Raw genomic sequence first — 20,141 nt, forward strand, 5'->3', positions numbered from 1 at the left:
GTTAAAATAATGGAAATTGCAGGATGGAAACAATAAACAAACATCAGGCAAGAAAAATTGTAGCTGGTTTATGCACTGCATGTAGACATATATGGCAGGACAGAGACTTCACTGACTTTTGAGCAAATGCTCTTTTTGTAGCTTAAATACACACTAGCCCATATGCAGCCATGCAGACATCCAAACATACTGTCCTGCATGTGTGTCTGCTCTACACACGAGTCAGCTACAGGAGATTCATTGCCCTTTCTAATTTTTCTGTTTTTCATTTGATCAATGTCGACATTCACATTTTTCAAAAAGCTTAAAGTAGAACTAAGCGCACAGAGAACTATATTGCAAAAATTATTTTACTGATGCTACTTTACGATTTTAAGATGTGATTATCACATATCATATAGAACATACTGAAATGTAGACTCAAATGAATAAAATTTGTTGTAGTCTGCTGATATCCCTATCTACAATCACACAGTTGCCATATTTGCCACTATATTAACTGATCACATTTTATTTTGATTCAAGGGAGGATGGGGGTAACTAGAGGCAGAGATGGTGTAGCATGTTAAATAGGTTATTGCTGGTAAAGGGATGTAGGCTTTGATATCTATTAGGAATCACAACATGATGTGTAAATAAAATAATGACTCACTAATATCTTTCTAGTATCTGTTGTTTTCAGAAAGAAGATGTAATGATAATTTCTTTTTACATGTTGTGTTTTAATACTTTAAGAGTAATATTTCATTCTTTCTGCAGCTGGTTTCAGTATTGCAGTTAGAGCTCCATGTTAATTATTGAATAGCAATAATCCAAATACTGAAAAAATACTAAGTGATATTTAAGGCCAAAACTAGTCAGCCAGTAAATAAACAGCAGCTTTGGGTATTAAAATATACACTCCTGGAAATGGAAAAAAGAACACATTGACACCGGTGTGTCAGACCCACCATACTTGCTCCGGACACTGCGAGAGGGCTGTACAAGCAATGATCACACGCACGGCACAGCCGACACACCAGGAACCGCGGTGTTGGCCGTCGAATGGCGCTAACTGCGCAGCATTTGTGCACCGCCGCCGTCACTGTCAGCCAGTTTGCCGTGGCATACGGAGCTCCATCGCAGTCTTTAACACTGGTAGCATGCCGCGACAGCGTGGACGTGAACCGTATGTGCAGTTGACGGACTTTGAGCGAGGGCGTATAGTGGGCATGCGGGAGGCCGGGTGGACGTACCGCCGAATTGCTCAACACGTGGGGCGTGAGGTCTCCGCAGTACATCGATGTTGTCGCCAGTGGTCGGCGGAAGGTGCACGTGCCCGTCGACCTGGGACCGGACCGCAGCGACGCACGGATGCACGCCAAGACCGTAGGATCCTACGCAGTGCCGTAGGGGACCGCACCGCCACTTCCCAGCAAATTAGGGACACTGTTGCTCCTGGGGTATCGGCGAGGACCATTCGCAACCGTCTCCATGAAGCTGGGCTACGGTCCCGCACACCGTTAGGCCGTCTTCCACTCACGCCCCAACATCGTGCAGCCCGCCTCCAGTGGTGTCGCGACAGGCGTGAATGGAGGGACGAATGGAGACGTGTCGTCTTCAGTGATGAGAGTCGCTTCTGCCTTGGTGCCAATGATGGTCGTATGCGTGTTTGGCGCCGTGCAGGTGAGCGCCACAATCAGGACTGCATACGACCGAGGCACACAGGGCCAACACCCGGCATCATGGTGCGGGGAGCGATCTCCTACACTGGCCGTACACCACTGGTGATCGTCGAGGGGACACTGAATAGTGCACGGTACATCCAAACCGTCATCGAACCCATCGTTCTACCATTCCTAGACCGGCAAGGGAACTTGCTGTTCCAACAGGACAATGCACGTCCGCATGTATCCCGTGCCACCCAAAGTGCTCTAGAAGGTGTAAGTCAACTACCCTGGCCAGCAAGATCTCCGGATCTGTCCCCCATTGAGCATGTTTGGGACTGGATGAAGCGTCGTCTCACGCGGTCTGCACGTCCAGCACGAACGCTGGTCCAATTGAGGCGCCAGGTGGAAATGGCGTGGCAAGCCGTTCCACAGGACTACATCCAGCATCTCTACGATCGTCTCCATGGGAGAATAGCAGCCTGCATTGCTGCGAAAGGTGGATATACACTGTACTAGTGCCGACATTGTGCATGCTCTGTTGCCTGTGTCTATGTGCCTGTGGTTCTGTCAGTGTGATCATGTGATGTATCTGACCCCAGGAATGTGTCAATAAAGTTTCCCCTTCCTGGGACAATGAATTCACGGTGTTCTTATTTCAATTTCCAGGAGTGTATTTCCTTCAGTTAGTGATATTAACATATTACATAAGTACTGTTACCTCTAAAATTTGAGTAAGTTATGCCAAGCCATTTTTTGCAATGGTTTTTCTCTTCATCTCTAGCAGGAATATCATGTATATAATAAATGTGAAATTGTGCTACACCTGTATGTGGAAAACGACAAAAATTGGAAATGAAAAATGTGTCTGAACGACTTAGGTTCACAGCTGCATTGCAAGAGAGATTGTTTCTGACTATGAAAATCACTTGAATGAGAAATTTGGTCCTAGAACTGGTTCCATTGCTATCCACCATTTTGCATGGGAAACTTGAATGTAACTTTTATTATGCGTGGTTTTTTTAATTAATTTATTTTTTTATATTTTTTAGGTACTCATTCATTTGCATGAACTGTGCATTTTATGGATAAAATTACAAACTGAACCAGTCAGGTTGCATCATACTGCATTATCATAATGACAAAAGTCATTGTGAAGTGATGTAATCTATAAATTTAGTGTAACTCACCTTGTAAATGTGAAACTAACTGGTGTGAGGGCTCTCCTCACATATATTCTGATCATTCATTAATTCAGATTCTGGAGGTCTGAAAATTAACATACCTTGGCAGAATTCCCACAGAGACCATGAAACAAGTAGTATGTTTGGATTTTCTCAATTCACCTACAAGCATTGATTATTGATCACTTACTCATTTTGTAGTGCTCCTTTCAATTCAAAGCTCACTGCAATATCACAGTTTGGAGCATCAAATTCAGAGCAGCTTGAAACAGTTGCTTCTGCCCAATACCATATACACACAATTATGGAAAGCTGTGCCTACTTTTGTCCAATAAACCTTGCCCCCCCCCCCCCCCTCTCTCTCTCTCTCTCTCTCTCTCTCTCTCTCTCTCTCTCTCTCTCTCTCTCTCTAAAACAGGAAGCATGCTCAAAAGAGATTTGCTCCATACTTCTTGGTCCAATCTGTTTGGCGATAAGCTCTCAAAATAAGCAAGTGTGTAGGTGTTACAAGACAAAGTTGAACCAATAGATCTTGAATGACCATCAATTCCACTTTTCACTGTAGATCACCAGACGATTGATACATTCTGCAGGAGCTGGAAAATGTTGAGGTCTCAATATATTGCAGGTTTTAAAGAAAGATTACAGAAATGCAACCCAGAGTTATAGACTTAGCTCTGATGTCAGTGTCCCATAGACATCTGGGCCATGTCATGTATGATGACTTTCATTGAAAATAATTACTTTTGTCAAGTAGCCATGTATGTAAGCTAAAACAATCAGGTTTGATGACAAATGCCTTGTGCATTGTCTTCTGTTAATAATGAAATAAAATAAACTTTAAAGAAAAAGGGAAACTCAGTTTAGACAATTGAGAAATTCTCTAAGTTACAGTGACTGCTATTTATTTTCAGAAGGCACACTTCCCATTAAAGCAAGAGGTTGGGTTGTTTGGGGGAAGAGACCAAACTGTGAGGTTATCAGTCTCATCAGATTAGGGAAGGAAGTCGGCCGTGCCCTTTCAAAGGAACCATCCTGGCATTTTCCTGGAGCGATTTAGGGAAATCATGGAAAACCTAAATCAGGATGGCCGGACACGGGACTGAACCGTCATCCTCCCCATTAAAGCAAGAAAAACACACAAAAATGATAATAGTATTCCCAGATTTCAGGACCTCCTTTGAGGATGAGGGAGGATTTTTGTTGGGGAGTATGACGTGGGCAGTGGGGATGGGTGGAGAAACAGGTTGCTCAGGACCAAGGCTAAGAGCAACCTACCATGTATTAGAAGGAAATGTCACTTTATATAGACAAACGACCACCACCAAACTGACAGGACACACAGTGGACACAAACATACAGATCCATTTTAAGGATGCCCAGTACTTAGCTGCTGAGCATGTCCTAAGGCCTGACTCAAGATGTGAGAGAGGCTACTACACCACATGGAACACCTGGATCCTGCCACCCAGATTCGGTTTCCCTGAACTATAGTGATGAGAACTTGTTCTCCAGCATATCCTCTAAGTCCCTCATCATGGTTCTAAACTGAATTAGCCTACAACCCCGTTCCTCTCACTGATCACTTCCAATCTCTCATTCATTATTGTTTGTTACACTTCTATCTTATTTTAGTTCCACTCTCACGCCATCCTCTTAGTCACCTTTTTGCTTACACTGGACTCGCATTCGGGAGGACGACGGTTCAATACCGCGTCCGGCCATCCTGATTTAGGTTTTCCGTGATTTCCCTAAATCACTCCAGGCAAATGCCGGGATGGTTCCTCTGAAAGGGCATGGCTGACTTCCTTCCCTAATCCGATGAGACCGATGACCACGCTGTCTGGTCTCCTTCCCCAAAACAACCAACCAACCAACCAACCAACCAACCAACCTTTTTGCTTACATTTTCTCCACTTTCCTCGTTGTTTGTTTTACTTTATTTATATAAATGTTTCTACCTGCCATTTTATTTTGTCCTTCTAACCCAGCTTTACTTAATAGAGTTTTAATTCTATTCCTCCCCGTTATAATCTCTGAAGTGAAGCTGTCACATTGCCTACTAATGTAATATCCTATAACTCCTCATCTCACTGATTATTTTCCTTCTCATACAAGGTTGGTGGCTTCCTCTTAGACTGGATTCATAATGATCTCCCCATACCCCTCCTCCCCCATCCCCTCCTCCGTCACTTCCACCACCCTAACCAGATAAATTCATCTTAGGTTACTGAAGAAGGAATCTGAGGTTGCAAAAGCCAAGAGTACAGTTATCATTTTTTTGTCTGTTTCTGTTGGCTCTACTGCGACCTGAAGGTAAAAATTATTCTTATTTCCTCTGGTTTCCACCCCCCCTCCCCCCCCCCCCCCCAAAAAAAAGTTCAGTTCATTTATTTGTGGATGTGGGATGACTCAAGATATCCATTAACAAAAGATAGGCAAACAACAGAAACTTAATATTTATACTGTATTAACAATAAACTGTCACTATACTGCTTAGTGTCAATCATGCTTATGTCAGCCAAATTTAATCAAATTAATTGGAATGAAGGCTGCTACCCTCAAAAAGCTGCTGCCTACCCATTTATACAAAATAGTTGATGCATCCTCATTTACTCATATAGTTAATAGCTGCTGTTTATCTCCTATTGTTTGCTAAATATGTACTTCATTATATTGGTATTTTTCAAAGAAAATAGTGATCTACATCTGGACATACCAGGTCCTCAGTATAGTACATTACTATTTCTCATGCATCAACACAATGAACAGTGGCACTTGTCACGTAGGTAGCAGAACTTTGATTCTCAGTTGCTTGCTGTATATTAGACAAGAGCTTGTAGAATACCTCTGGATCAGAAACTAATGTCTGCTGGTGCTGCATTTGATTGTTTATTGGTGGGTGCAATGCTTGCTGCCACAGTGAGGAAGTTCTTATTTAATTTTGTCAATATTGACTTGAAAGTAACTCCATTTCTACCAAAGCTATTATCTGGGGACTCAGTTTTATCTGAAAAGCTTAAAAATCAACTCTAGACTACAGCTCGTCCTCTGAAGTTAAAGCTGCCTCCAATCTTGGGAGCTATCCATCCCTTATTCTTGCTTCTGTTCAGTTCTATTGCTGCTTGTTGTAGGACAAGATTGAAAGGACCATAGGGTTATGTTTAAGAAAATACTTAAATTTTCAATTTACACTGTCTATTTTATAAATTTCTTCTCCTTTATAAAATTCTTATTGTAATTTCTCTTTAAACACCAGGATCTGATTGAGTCATTGTTTACAATTCTACAACACAATGCATCATTCCATCATCTGTAGCTAACCTATCAGTATATTCTATTGTTAAAATTTGATCACCATGGTCATATTACCATTGGCTAACTAAATTATTGCAAGTTGTTTGGTTCAGAAACAAGTTGTCAATGGCTGTTGCATTGTTTCCTCCAGTCCTTGTAGGGGATTTTGCTGTGACAAATAATTCAAAGCTGGACATCAAGATAAATAAATGCACTTGCTCTGTACTTTATGACAAAAAATCACCGTTAAAATTTCCACAAACACCAATCTTCCAGTTAAGTTTGCATAACAATATTAAAGCTCTCTCTAGCTGGTTTGTGAAGCTTTAAGGTACTTCCTACTCGTGACTTGTAGACAGTCAGCCCTACAAATTTGTGTGCTTCCTGATCTGTTACTGTGGCACAACATTCGAAGTGCTGTTCAAACTATATTCATTTACGTGAAGGGCATGGTACTTGACTCCATTCTTTGCATGTATAGCCACTCCCTCATTTTCATGTCAGTTTGGCAGTAGTGTGATATTTCTGAATGAATATTTTGAAACACTATGTACACATTAGCTGTACAAAATTGTTTATTTAACAAGGTTCCTCAGTTTTTCTTATCTACTTCATTCTGTTCTACAAATTCCAACTTTTACCTTGTGCCTTCCTGTCCCCAACTTATTGCATTGCCAAAGTACCTCTTCTCCCAACTACCATCTTCTCTCACCCATATTATCCCAATTATATTTACTCTTTTCTTGATTGTCACAAAGTGAGTTCTTCAGGCACTGCCCTCAAGCATGATTTTCTTCTGAATAATTTTGTATAGGTGCATTTACATTTACATTCCAATTGCTGTATCATAGTAACTTGAGGAGAGGTGCCTCCCTCCCACCCCCTCCCCCACCACACACACACACACACACACACACACACACACACACACACACACACACACACAGGCTGTGGATCTCTGACATTTGGCCAAAACCTCAAATATAATCTTTCTCCTGGCCCAAAGTTTAGAATGTCCTTTCCTTCTGTACTACAGTGTTAACAAACCATTAAACTGTAAACAACTTTTATTGTCTTCTTTCTTCCCTTCTATATGTCTCTTACTTTTTCATACTCCACCTGTAGATTTAAGAGAAAGGCCAGATTTAAATATTCTGAACCTAGAAATCCATTTCATGAAACTGTCTGCTAAATTATTGTTTTGTGTTTCACAAGAAGATAAATAATAGTTCTTCTCGTATCTTATACAGTACAGATGTTTACCTCTCTATCTATCTATCTGTCTATCTGTCTGTTTGTGTTTAATATTTTATTTGTTGGTATGCAGATTTCTATTTTTTAATTTAATTTTTGAACCTTGAACTTTGGGAAAAGGTGGATATTTTACAAAGAATTAAGATGTTTTTTGTGCTAAGTGTAAACGTCTAAAAAGAAACATTAAATCACTCACAAGTCATATTAGACAATTTAAATGTCCTTGCTGTGGGAATCTTTTCAAGCTTGTGGTTGTAAAATATGTATTGTCATCATTTTAGGACAGCATCTAATGTGATTTGTATGATATAAATGTCAGTTGATATCTGTGTGTGATAGAGAGTTTTTATGTTCCATATTTACTACCCAGTTAATGGAAACAGCAATGGCAGTATTCCATTCTTGGATGGACCTTTTTATCCAGCAGCTTTAACAAGTTTGAATAATGGTACCTCTATTACAAGTGGTTGTGGTCGGGTGAACATCATGGGAACAATTGTTCAGGATTCTGCTCCATACTTGTTTCCATTTATAATTGAATACAGCCTAATTGGTGCTGCTGTGATTTATGTTATGTGGAGACACATTGGACGTCATCCCAGGTTGGTACCTTTGGTGTATGCATGCAAAATAATGCTGTTAAGAATACAATGATTTAATAATAATAATAATAATAATAATAATAATAGTGTAATTTTAATGCTGATGTATCATGTAACACAAGGGGAGTGCTGTATGCAGGGAATTGCAAGGCAAGCTGGAATTTCAGGACTACTCATCAGTGATGCAAAAGACCACAATTGGAAAATGTGGTGCCAGAGACATAAAACCTGGACTACAGCACAATGTAAGAAAGTCATTTGGCCAGATGGGTCTTGTTTCACACTATTTCCAACTTCTGGCCAAGTTTACGTCCCAAAAATGAAACATCATTGGAGTTCAGTGACGCATTGGGCAGCCATATTGTGGTATTCCCCAGGCTCCTAGTTTACTCTGCAAGGTCACATTATGGCCAAGGACTACGTGCCCATTTTGGGTGAACATTTCCACTCCATGGTAGAGTGTCCAATGGTGATGCTGTGCTTCAAAATGACAGGGCTTCAGTTCACACAGCTGGCATTGTCCAGGACTGGCTCTTGTGAGCACGAGGATAAAGTGTTATGTCTCCCATGGCCACTGCAGTCACCATATCTCAATATCATTGAGCTTTTGTGGTCTGCTTTGGAGAGAATGGTATGTGATTGCTATCCAGTGTGTGATCACTATCCGCCTCCATCACCATTACCTTGACTTAGCACTATGTTGCAGGAAGAATGATATAACATTCCCTTGGAAACCACACAGGAGTTGTATTTATCTATTCCAAGACAACTGAAAGCTGTTTTGAATGCCAACACATTTCTTACACCGTATTAGGCATGCGAATGTGTTTTTTTGGTGTTTCCGTATTTTTGTCTCCTCCCAGCCGTATATGAAAAACTTTTTTTACCTCTCTGTGTCATCCTTACAATAAGCATTTTCTGAGGTCTGGTGCTTCAGGGGAGGCACTTAATTAATACTAAAACTGATGCACTCTCCCATAGCATACTTTGTCTACATTTCTAATAATTTTCATATACTCCAGTACATTCATTTTGCTCAAATTTCACTCCTATTTGGTATATCTCTAAATAATATAATGGTTTTCCTAAATAATTTCTGCAAAATGTCAGGATAGTTCCTCCAACAAGGTCATGATCAACCACCTGTCCTCTTCCCACACTACAGGGTGGTCAATTGATTGTGACCGGGCCAAATATCTCACAAAATAAGCATCAAACGAAAAAACTACAAAGAACAAAACTTGTCTAGCTTGAAGGGGGAAACCAGAAGGTGCTATCGTTGGCCCCATAGGTCAAATGGATATCAACTGCATTTTTTTTAAATAGGAACCACCATTTTTTATTACATATTCGTGTAGTACGTAAAGAAATATGAATGTTTTAGTTGGACCACTTTTTTTGCTTTGTGATAGATGGCACTGTAATAGTCACAAACATATGGCTCACAATTTTAGATGAACAGTTGGTAACAGGTAGGTTTTTTTTAAATTAAAATACAGAACATAGGTAAATTTGACTATTTTATTTCGGTTGTTCCAATGTGATACATGTACCTTTGTCAACTTATCATTTCTGAGAATGCATGCTATACAGTGTGATTACCTCTAAATACCACATTAATGCAATAAATGCTCAAAATGATGTCCGTCAACCTCAATGCATTTGGCAATATGTGTAACGACATTCCTCTCAACAGCGAGTAGTTTGCCTTCCGTAATGTTCACACATGCATTGACAATGCTCTGACGCACACAGGAGCTGTATTTATCTATTCCAAGACAACTGGAAGCTGTTTCAAATGCCAACATGTTTCTTACACCACATTAGGCATGCATATGTGTTTTTTTGATGTTTCCATATTTTTGTCTTTTCCCAGCCGTATATGAAAAACTTTTTTTACCTCTCTGTGTCATCCTTATGACAAGCATTTTCTGAGGTCTGGTGCTTCAGGGGGGGCACTTAATTAATAAAAAAACTGATGCACTCTCCCATAGCATATTTTGTCTACATTTCTAATAATTTTCATATACTCCAGTACATTCATTTTGCTCAAATTTCACTCCTATTTGGTATATCTCTAAATAATGTAATTAAAATACAGAACATAGGTAAATTTGACCATTTTATTTCAGTTGTTCCAATGTGATACATGTACCTTTGTGAACTTATCATTTCTGAGAACGCATGCTGTTACAGTGCGATTACCTGTAAATACCACATTAATGCAATAAATGCTCAAAATGATGTCCGATGCATTTGGCAATATGTGTAACGACATTCCTCTCAACAGTGAGTAGTTTGCCTCCTGTAATGTTCGCACATGCATTGACAATGCGCTGACGCATGTTGTCAGATGTTGTTGGTGGATCACGATAGCAAATATCCTTTCCCCACAGAAAGAAATCCGGGGACATCAGATCCAGTGTACAAGATGCCACGGTATGGTGCTTCAACAAGCAATCCACCTGTCGTGAAATATGCTATTCAATACCGCTTCAACAGCATGCGAGCTATGTGCCAGACATCCATCATGTTGGATGTACATCACCATTCTGTCAAGCTGTGAAACATCTTGTAGTAACATCGGTAGAACATTATGTAGGAAATCAGCATACATTGCACCATTTAGATTGCCATTGATAAAATGGGGGCCAATTATCCTTCCTCCCATAATGCTGCACCATACATTAACACACCAAGGTCGCTGATGTTCCACTTGTCACAGCCATCGTGGATTTTACATTGCCCAATAGTGCATATTATGCTGGTTTATAATACCGCTGTTGGTGAATGATGCTTTGTCGCTAAATAGAACGTGTGCAAAAAATCTGTCATTGTCCTGTAATTTCTATTGTGCCCAGTGGCAGAACTGTACATGACATTCATAGTTATTGCCATCCAATTCCTGGTGCATAGATATATGGTACAGGTGCATTCGTTGTTGATGTAGCATTCTCAACACTGACGTTTTTGAGATTCCCGATTCTTGTGCAATTTGTCTGCTACTGATGTGTGGATTAGCCGCAACAGCAGCTAAAACACCTACTTGGGCATCATCATTTATTGCAGGTTGTGGTTGACGTTTCACATGTCACTGAACACTTCCTGTTTCCTTAAATAACGTAACTATCCGGCGAACGGTCCAGACACTTGTATGACGTCATCCACAATACCGAGCAGCATGCATAGCACAAGCCAGTTGGGCATTTTGATCACAATAGCCACACACCAACACAATATCGACATTTCTGCAATTGGTAAATGGTCCATTTTAACACAGGTAATGTATCAATAAGGAAATACTGTCCGCACTGGTGGAATGTTACATGATACCACGTACTTATACATTTGTGACTATTATTCCCCTTTGGTGGGGAGGCTTGCGTGCCTCAGTGATACAGATAGCCATAGGTGCAACCACAATGGAGGGGTATCTGTTGAGAGGCCACACAAATGTGTGGTTCCTGAAGAGGGGCAGTAGCCTTTTCAGCAGTCGCAGGGGCAACAGTCTGGATGATTGACTGACCTGGCTGTGTAACACTAACCAAAACGGCATTACTGTGCTGGTACTGCAAATGGCTGAAAGCAAGGGGAAACTACAGCCGTAATTTTTCCTGAAGGCATGCAGCTGTACTGTATGATTAAAGGATGATGGAATCCAATTCGGTAAAATATTCCAGAGGTAAAATAGTCCCCCATTCGGATCTCCGGGCGGGGACTACTCAGGAGGTGGTTGTTATCAGGAGAAAGAAAACTGGCATTCTATGAATCGGAGCATGGTATGTCAGATCTCTTAATTGGGCAGGTAGGTTAGAAAATTTAAAAAGGGAAATGGATAGGTTAAAGTTAGATATAGTGGGAATTAGTGAAGTTCGGTGGCAGGAGGAACAAGACTTCTGGTCAGTTGAATACAGGGTTATAAATACAAAATCAAATAGGGGTAATGCAGGAGTAGGTTTAATAATGAATAGGAAAATAGGAATGCGGGTAAGCTACTGCAAACAGCATAGTGAACGCAATATTGTGGCCAAGATGGATACGAAGCCCACGCCTACTACAGTAGTACAAGTTTATATCCCAACTAGCTCTGCAGATGACGAAGAGATTGATGCAATGTATGATGAGATAAAAGAAATTATTCAGATAGTGAAGGGAGATGAAAATTTGACAGTCATGGGTGACTGGAACTCAATAGTAGGAAAAGGAAGAGAAGGATATGTACTAGGTGAATATGGAATGGGGGGAAGGAATGAAAGAGGAAGCCGTCCTGTAGAATTTTGCACAGAGCATAACTTAATCATAGCTAACACTTGGTTCAAGAATCATGAAAGAAGGTTGTATACATGGAAGAATCCTGGAGATACTAGAAGGTATCAGATAGATTATATAATGGTAAGACAGAGATTTAGGAACCAGGTTTTAAACTGTAAGACATTTCCAGGGGCAGATGTGGACTCTGACCACAATCTATTGGTTATGAACTGTAGATTAAAACTGAAGAAACTGCAAAAAGGTGGGAATTTAAGGAGATGGGACCTGGATAAACTGAAAGAACCAGAGGTTGTACAGAGTTTCAGGGAGAGCATAAGGGAATGATTGACAAGAATGGGGGAAAGAAATACAGTACAAGAAGAATGGGTATCTTTGACAGATGAAATAGTGAAGGCAGCAGAGGATAATGTAGGTAAAAAGACGAGGGCTAATAGAAATCCTTGGGTAACAGAAGAGATATTGAATTTAATTGATAAAAGGAGAAAATATAGAAATGCAGTAAATGAAGCAGGCAAAAATGGATACAAACGTCTCAAAAATGAGATCAACAGGAAATGCAAAATGGCTAAGCAGGGATGGCTAGAGGACAAATGTAAGGATGTAGAGGTGCATATCACTAGGGATAAGATAGATACAGCCTACAGGAAAATTAAAGAGACCTTTGGAGAAAAGAGAACCACTTGTATGAATACCAAGAGCTCAGCTGGAAACCCAGTTCTAAGCAAAGAAGGGAAAGCAGTAAGGTGGAAGGAAGTTATAGAGGGTCAATACAAGGGCAATGTTCTTGAGGACAATATTATGGAAATGGAAGAGAATGTAGGTGAAGATGAAATAGGAGATATGAGACTGCATGAAGAGTTTGACAGAGCACTGAAAGACCTAAGTGGAAACAAGGCCCCGGGAGTAGACAACATCCCGTTAGAACTACTGACAGCCTTGGGACAGCCAGGCCTAGCAAAACTCTACCGTCTGGTGAGCACGATGTATGAGACAGGCGAAATAACCTCAGACTACAAGAAAAATATAATAATTCCAATCCCAAAGAAAGCAGGTGTTGACAGATGTGAAAATTACCGAACTATCAGTTTAATAAGCCATGGCTGCAAAATACTAACACGAATTCTTTACAGATGAATGGAAAAACTGGTAGAAGCCGACCTCACTTTGGATTCCATAGAAATGTTGGAACATGTGAGGCAATACTGACCCTACGACTTATATTAGAAGCTAGATTACGGAAAGGCAAACCTATGTTTCTAGCATTTGTAGACTTAGAGAAAGCTTTTGGCAATGTTGACTGGAAAACACACTCTCAAATTCTGAAGGTAGCAGGGGTAAAATAAAGGGAGCGAAAGGCTATTTACAATTTGTAGATAAACCAGATGGCAGTTACAAGAGTTGAGGGGCATGAAAGGGAAGCAGTGGTTGGGAAGGGAGTGAGACAGGGTTGTAGCCTATCCCCGATGTTATTCAATCTGTATATTGAGCAAGCAGTAAAGGAAACAAAAGAAAAATTCAGGGTAGGAATTAAAATCTATGGAGAAGAAATAAAAACTTTGAGGTTTGCCGATGACATTGTAATTCTGTCAGAGACAGCAGAGGACCTAGAAGAGCAGCTGAATGGAATGGACAGTGTTTTGAAAGGAGGATATAAGATGAACATCAACAAAAGCAGAACGAGGATAATGGAAGGTAGTTGAATGAAATTGGGTGATGCTGTGGAAATTAGATTGGGAAATGAGACAGCTAAAGTAGTAAAGGAGTTTTGCTATTTGGGGAGCAAACTAACTGATGATGGTCGAAGTAAAGAGGATATAAAATGTAGACTGGCAATGGCAAGGAAAGCGTAAAGAGATATTTGTTAACATCAAGTATAGATTTAAGAGTCAGGAAGTCGTTTTTGAAAGTATTTGTATGGAATGTAGCCATGTATGGAAGTGAAATGTGGATGATAAATAGTTTAGACAAGAAGAGAACAGAAGCTTTCAAAATGTGATGCTACAGAAGAATGCTGAAGATTAGATGGGTAGATCACATAACTAATGAGGAGGTACTGAATAGAATTGGGGGGAAGAGAAATTTGTGGCATAACTTGACTAGAAGAAGGGATGGGCTGGTAGGGCATATTCTGAGGCATCAAGGGATCTAGACCTGATTTCTGAAACCAGTTTCTTCAAAATTGTGCAAACACTGTGCCAACACTCAGGTGGACACAAATACAAATATGTGATGTTAAATCAATAAAAAACTAGAAAATTAAAAATATCAACATATTTATGGCTTATCAAATTTTGTGATTAAAAAAATATTGACTCTCATATCAAACCCTCTTTATACACTAATAAACTGGATGTATGCTGGTGGCCATTTTCATAGTATCCAAAAAGAGCAGTTGTCATCCCTATTCATAAAAAGGGTAGTAAGTGATGCACAAATAATTATCATTCAATTTCATTCTCTCCTAAATAATAGACTACTGCATACAACAGGATATTTGCAGACATTTATCTGAAAACAGTATTCCGAATCAATCTCAAAATGGTTTTGGTCCAAATTATCAACAGTGAAAGCAGTTGAAGACATCATTTCTGTTATACAAACCTCATTTGAACCAAAGGTATCTGCTGAAGCCATTCTAGTTTACCTAAGCAATGCATTTGATTTGGTGCACCATACAATACTACTGGAGAAACTTTGGTGCTATGGAGCAAGGCCCTTAGAACTCTCTAATAAGCTCCTATCTCAGTGACAGGAAACAAATTCTAGTTTACAATAACCAAAAGTCCCAATACTTAAACGTAACAGGAGGCATTCCTCAGGGTTCCGTGCTTCGCTGTTTACCTTTTATAATATTTGTGAATGATCTTCCCAGCAACAAGCCCTGTAAATCTGTGCTTTATGCATGTCACAACATACATTAGTTCTGGGAAAGACATAAATAAATTGAAACTGGAAAACAGAGTACTTTAACCTGTCTAATACATGGTTCAAAGCCAGTGAGCTATCCATCAGCTATGAAGAGACAGTAAACATCATTTTCAGTTTATCAAGTAGTGAAACTGAGTACTGAACTGTTAAGCTGCATGGTATATATCTTGGTTCAAAATGAACTTGGCACAAACAGATAGATACTAAATTATTTCTAACTGTGAACTATTTTGTATTTACCTTAATGTGTCAGTAGTTTATTTGATACTTCTGTATATTATTTTCTACACACTGTGAAATGTGTTGTTCTCTGGTGTTTATTTTATGTGCCTTGTATTATAATTAGTGTGTGTATTGTAATTATGTCAACAAAATGTATTTGTACAATATATATGAACTCCCCATGATGACATTGATTGCAAAAAAAAGGCTCAAAGATGGATCAAAATAAATAAATAGAGGAGGGATATAGCAAAATACTGTGCTAGATGCAGATTAGAAGGGGTACAAGGGGTCACTTGTAGACTCAGTTTTGTTTCATGGAAGCTCCTATTTGTGATGTCCGATTCAGAATGAGATTTGACCTTCAAGTTTTAGTTAATGTGTTTATTGGGAAAATAAATAAATCACAGCATATAAATGTTACTGTGGCATTTGCAAAACAGAACAAACGTTAATAAAACATAGATCATTGATTTACAAGTTGTTGAATAAGTCCCCTTAGCCCTTATTCATTGGGATGGCCATTCAAACTTGTATCTAACATTGTGTTTCACTATATCTTTCCTGTATTCTAAGTTAATCCCTTCTAGAACTAAAAATATATTTCCTTATTTGACCTTAACTGAGCTACTCATGATCTTGAATAATGCATCATTTTATAACTGAAATTTGCCACTCTTTTGAAATCTTCAGCCAAAAATTAGGGTTTCCTCTTTAAAAAATCACTGTAACTTCAAATCACCTTGAAAATCATGTTCAAGGTCATGCCCATTAGTAGCAATGCCACCTACAACTTCGCCACCTACAACTTTTATCCAAAACATTTTGCTGTATCTCATCTCCATCCCAAGTTATTCCCCATTAAGGATTAAACTGGTCAATCCTGTATATTTATGTATCCATTTATTTGACTTGGATTTTCCTTGTATTGAACTGGCAAATCTTATTCCAACAGAAAATGGTTCTTTGATTAATAAATAATTCTATACTATATTATACTATGCTGTCTACACTACACTACACTACACTCAATACAGTTCACCCACTGAACTGTTGAACCTATTTCTGTGTCCTTACTGTCAAATACCACAGCCTAGTACTTTGTGTTTATAATTATTCTTGCAGTGATTTATATTATATTCCTTGAGAAGGCTTCTTGTTGCATGGTACAGCCAATAACTTAATTGACTAGCATAGAAACACTTTTTCATCTTCAGTCTGTTTCTTACAAAAATAGAAATTGTGTTGTTCTGACTGTACATGTTGTTGCCAGATATGTGGAACAGGAAGATTTGGAACAACGGCTGGAAGCAATGTTATCACGAAGAGCAGTGGCAATGGCACAAGCACGTCGACAAGGCCGTGTAGACTGTGTAGGTGCTAGCAAAGGCCTGTTCTGTGGCCTCCTGCTTTTGGTTGCATCTCTTATTTGTCTCATACTTTTCTTTGTGATGATACATCATCAAGATTATGGACTGCTTGCAATATACCTGGCAGATGTTTCTCACTGTGTGTTGATGTCTCTCAGCATAATAGCTACTATTGTTGGCTTCATCAGGTAAGCAGCTTATTTGTTAAGTGTGACTTATTATCATTCTGTTTGGTGCCATTTCCCAGTTCATTGCCACTCTGTTCCTACCCCTACCCCTCCCCCTTCCTCCTTCCCCCTTCCCCCTTCCCCCTTCCCCCTTCCCCCTTCCCCCTTCCCCCTTCCCCCTTCCCCCTTTCCCCTTTATTCCTTTTCTCAGATTACAACATGCAGAATCACATAAAATTATACCTTTTAGACAGGAAATGAGTTGTCTCACAGTTAATAACTGCAGATCGAATGACATTCCTGTTACTACCAGAGTCCCATAAGATTCTGTCCTGGGTCCTTACTTTTCTAATACATGTGTGAATAGTTCTTTGCAGTCTGCACATTAATTATCCAAAAACAAAACAATATTAAAGAAAAGCAAAACTGAAACTGTATGCTCTTTTCCGCAATGAAGTGAGTAAAAAGCAAATTAGGGTGACTCAGTCAGATTAGTAGGAATACATTTGGACTCACAACTGAAGAGGGTTTGCACAAATACACTAGTTATACACTAAAATATTGTGAGTGATTCTTTTACTATGCAAGCCAAAATGCTGTGTCAGAAAGGGTGCAGCTTTCTCATCATACTATGATTTATTCCACTCTCTCTTAACACAATGGAAATATCTTATAGGGCGACTCTTCTGATGCAAAAATATTGTTTATGTGCCAAAAAAAGTTGTGAGGACAATTTACAGTCATTACAAATGGAAAGAAACTCATGCCAGTCACATTTCAAAGAACAAAAAATATGAACAGTAACCTCCCTCAATATAAAAACCTGTCACCTATTAATAGAAAAAGCAGGCAGCCCTTGATAGTGAGTAACTTATAATATCCTTACTTTGAGAACCTTTTACTCAACAGATGTTTATATGAGGTAGAAGAGTTGTGTAATAATATGGTTCCTAATGTGTGGTGTCCTAATTCTAATATGTAATTTGTGATGCCAGATCTTAGCTGCACACATCAAAACCCAAATCTTGTAAATGTCAGTGGTTGATGCATAAATAAATAAATAAATAGATACTTACCTTTATAATGCTCATTGTCATTTTGACATGAAATTGGCCTACATTTGCTTGCAAATCTGTGTTAAAATATGTTGTCTGTAATAACTACATACAGTAGATGTTGCACTCTGATCACTATGGTAGCAGAATGGCTGCTGGAAGTAGTTAATGTAGATTTAACTAATGGGCTTTGTTTCCACAGGCTCTCAATTGAGGGTGTCCATAATTGTAACTTAAGTTTGTACCATGAAAATATGTGCAAGACCAAGCTGCTAGATGATCATACTCCCAGTGAAAGCCTTGCAGTGGTGGCACTGAAACTAATATGTGCCATATATGAGGACCTTCCTGTTGCAGGATAAGATATTCCAATGATAGGAACTAAATAGTATGAGCTAGGTGATCATATGAAATAGGCTTGATCTCAAGTCTTTCATATGAATATGATCCATGTGGCAAGGGGCTGGGACAGGACTAGCATAAGGATGGACCAGGATATGTTATAGGTTGGACCTGTGACAGAATACCAATTTGTAGGAATGGATGGAAAGAATTTTAAGGGAACAGTCAAAAATAGTTGAAGCCCTGGCCTCTTCATGTATCTCCTAATTTTCCTTTTGTAAAATGGTCCTCCTATGAAATGAAATGTTCTGTTGTATTAGATTCTTTCACATTTGGTAAGTCCTTTAATTTTGATGTCCCACATCTATGGTAAACCAATTTTACTGAGGTATTTTTTGTTTCATTCTCTCTTTAATCAGGGTTGTGGGTAAAATCTTCTCAGGTATTGTTGAAAGGAAAGTGCGAGTATTAGTTGAGGACAAATTAGATGAAAATCAGTGTGGGTTTAGGCCTCTTAGAAGTTGTCAGGACCAGATCTTTAGCATATGGCAAATAATGGAGAAGTGTTAAGAGTGGAACAGGGAATTGTATCTATGCTTTATAGATCTAGAAAAGGCATATGACCAAGTTCCTAGGAGGAAGTTATTGTCTGTTCTACGAGATTATGGAATAGGAGGCAAACTTTTGCATAGATGGTCAGGCAGCAGTTAGAGTTGACGGTAAATTGGGTTCATGGTTCAGAGTAGTTTCATGGGTAAGACAAGGCTGCAACCTATCTCCACTGTTGTTCATATTATTTATGGATCATATGTTGAAAACAATAGACTGGCTGGGTGAGATTAAGATACGTGAACACAAAATAAGCAGTCTCGCATGCGGATGACTTAGTTGTGATGGCAGATTCAATTGAAAGTTTGCAAAGTAATTTTTCAGAGCTAGATCAGAAATGTAAGGACTATGGTATGAAGATTAGCATCTCCAAAACGAAAGTAATGTCAGTGGGAAAGAGATATAAAGAGATTGAGTGCCAAATAGGAGGAACAAAGTTGGAACAGGTGGACGGTTTCAAGTACTTACGATGCGTATTCTCACAGGATGGCAACATAGTGAAAGAACTGGAAGCGAGATGTAGCAAAGCTAATGAAGTGAGTGCTCAGCTATGATCTACTCTCTTCTGCAAGAAGGAAGTCAGTACCAAGACTAAGTTATCTGTGCACCGTTCAATCTTTCGACCAACTTTGTTGTATGGGAGCGAAAGCTGGGTGGATTCAGGTTACCTTATCAATAAGGTTGAGTTTACGGATGTGAAAGTAGCTAGGATGACTGCAGGTACTAGTAGAAGGGAACAATGGCAGGAGGGTGTCCACAATGAGGAAATCAAAGAAAAACTGGGAATGAACTCCATAGATGTAGCAGTCAGGGCCAACAGGCTTAGATGGTGGGGTCATGTTACACACATTGGAGAAGCAAGGTTACCAAAGAGACTCATGGGTTCAGCAGTAGAGGGTAGGAGGAGTCAGGGTAGACCAAGTAGAAGGTACCTGGATTTGGTTAAGAATGATTTTGAAGTAATAGGCTTAACATCAGAAGAGGCATCAATGTTAGCACTGAATAGGAGATCATGGAGGAGTTTTATAAGGGGGACTATGCTCCAGACTGAACGCTGAAAGGCATAATCAGTCTTAAATGATGATGATGATGATGATGATGATGATGATGATGATGATGATGATGATGATCTACAGGGTGGGTGAGAAGTCCCTGTACCCCTGTAACCCCTGTTTAGTATCAAATGTTATTAT

General features: G+C 39.4%; 1 protein-coding gene across 1 annotated transcript in view; it reads left to right on the forward strand.

Annotated features, from left to right (window-relative positions):
- The window catches only part of LOC126475356 (proton channel OtopLc), a 763,792-nt gene that overhangs the window by 698,248 nt on the left and 45,403 nt on the right, over positions 1-20,141 (forward strand). Inside the window, exons 11-12 of the mRNA XM_050103169.1 lie at positions 7,752-7,983; positions 16,679-16,963. Of these exons, the coding sequence (XP_049959126.1) occupies positions 7,752-7,983; positions 16,679-16,963 (517 nt within the window). The remainder of the gene's footprint in view (positions 1-7,751; positions 7,984-16,678; positions 16,964-20,141) is intronic.

This window comes from Schistocerca serialis, chromosome 4 (genome assembly GCF_023864345.2).
Source record: "Schistocerca serialis cubense isolate TAMUIC-IGC-003099 chromosome 4, iqSchSeri2.2, whole genome shotgun sequence".
In the NCBI taxonomy this organism is placed as follows: Eukaryota; Metazoa; Arthropoda; class Insecta; order Orthoptera; family Acrididae; genus Schistocerca; species Schistocerca serialis.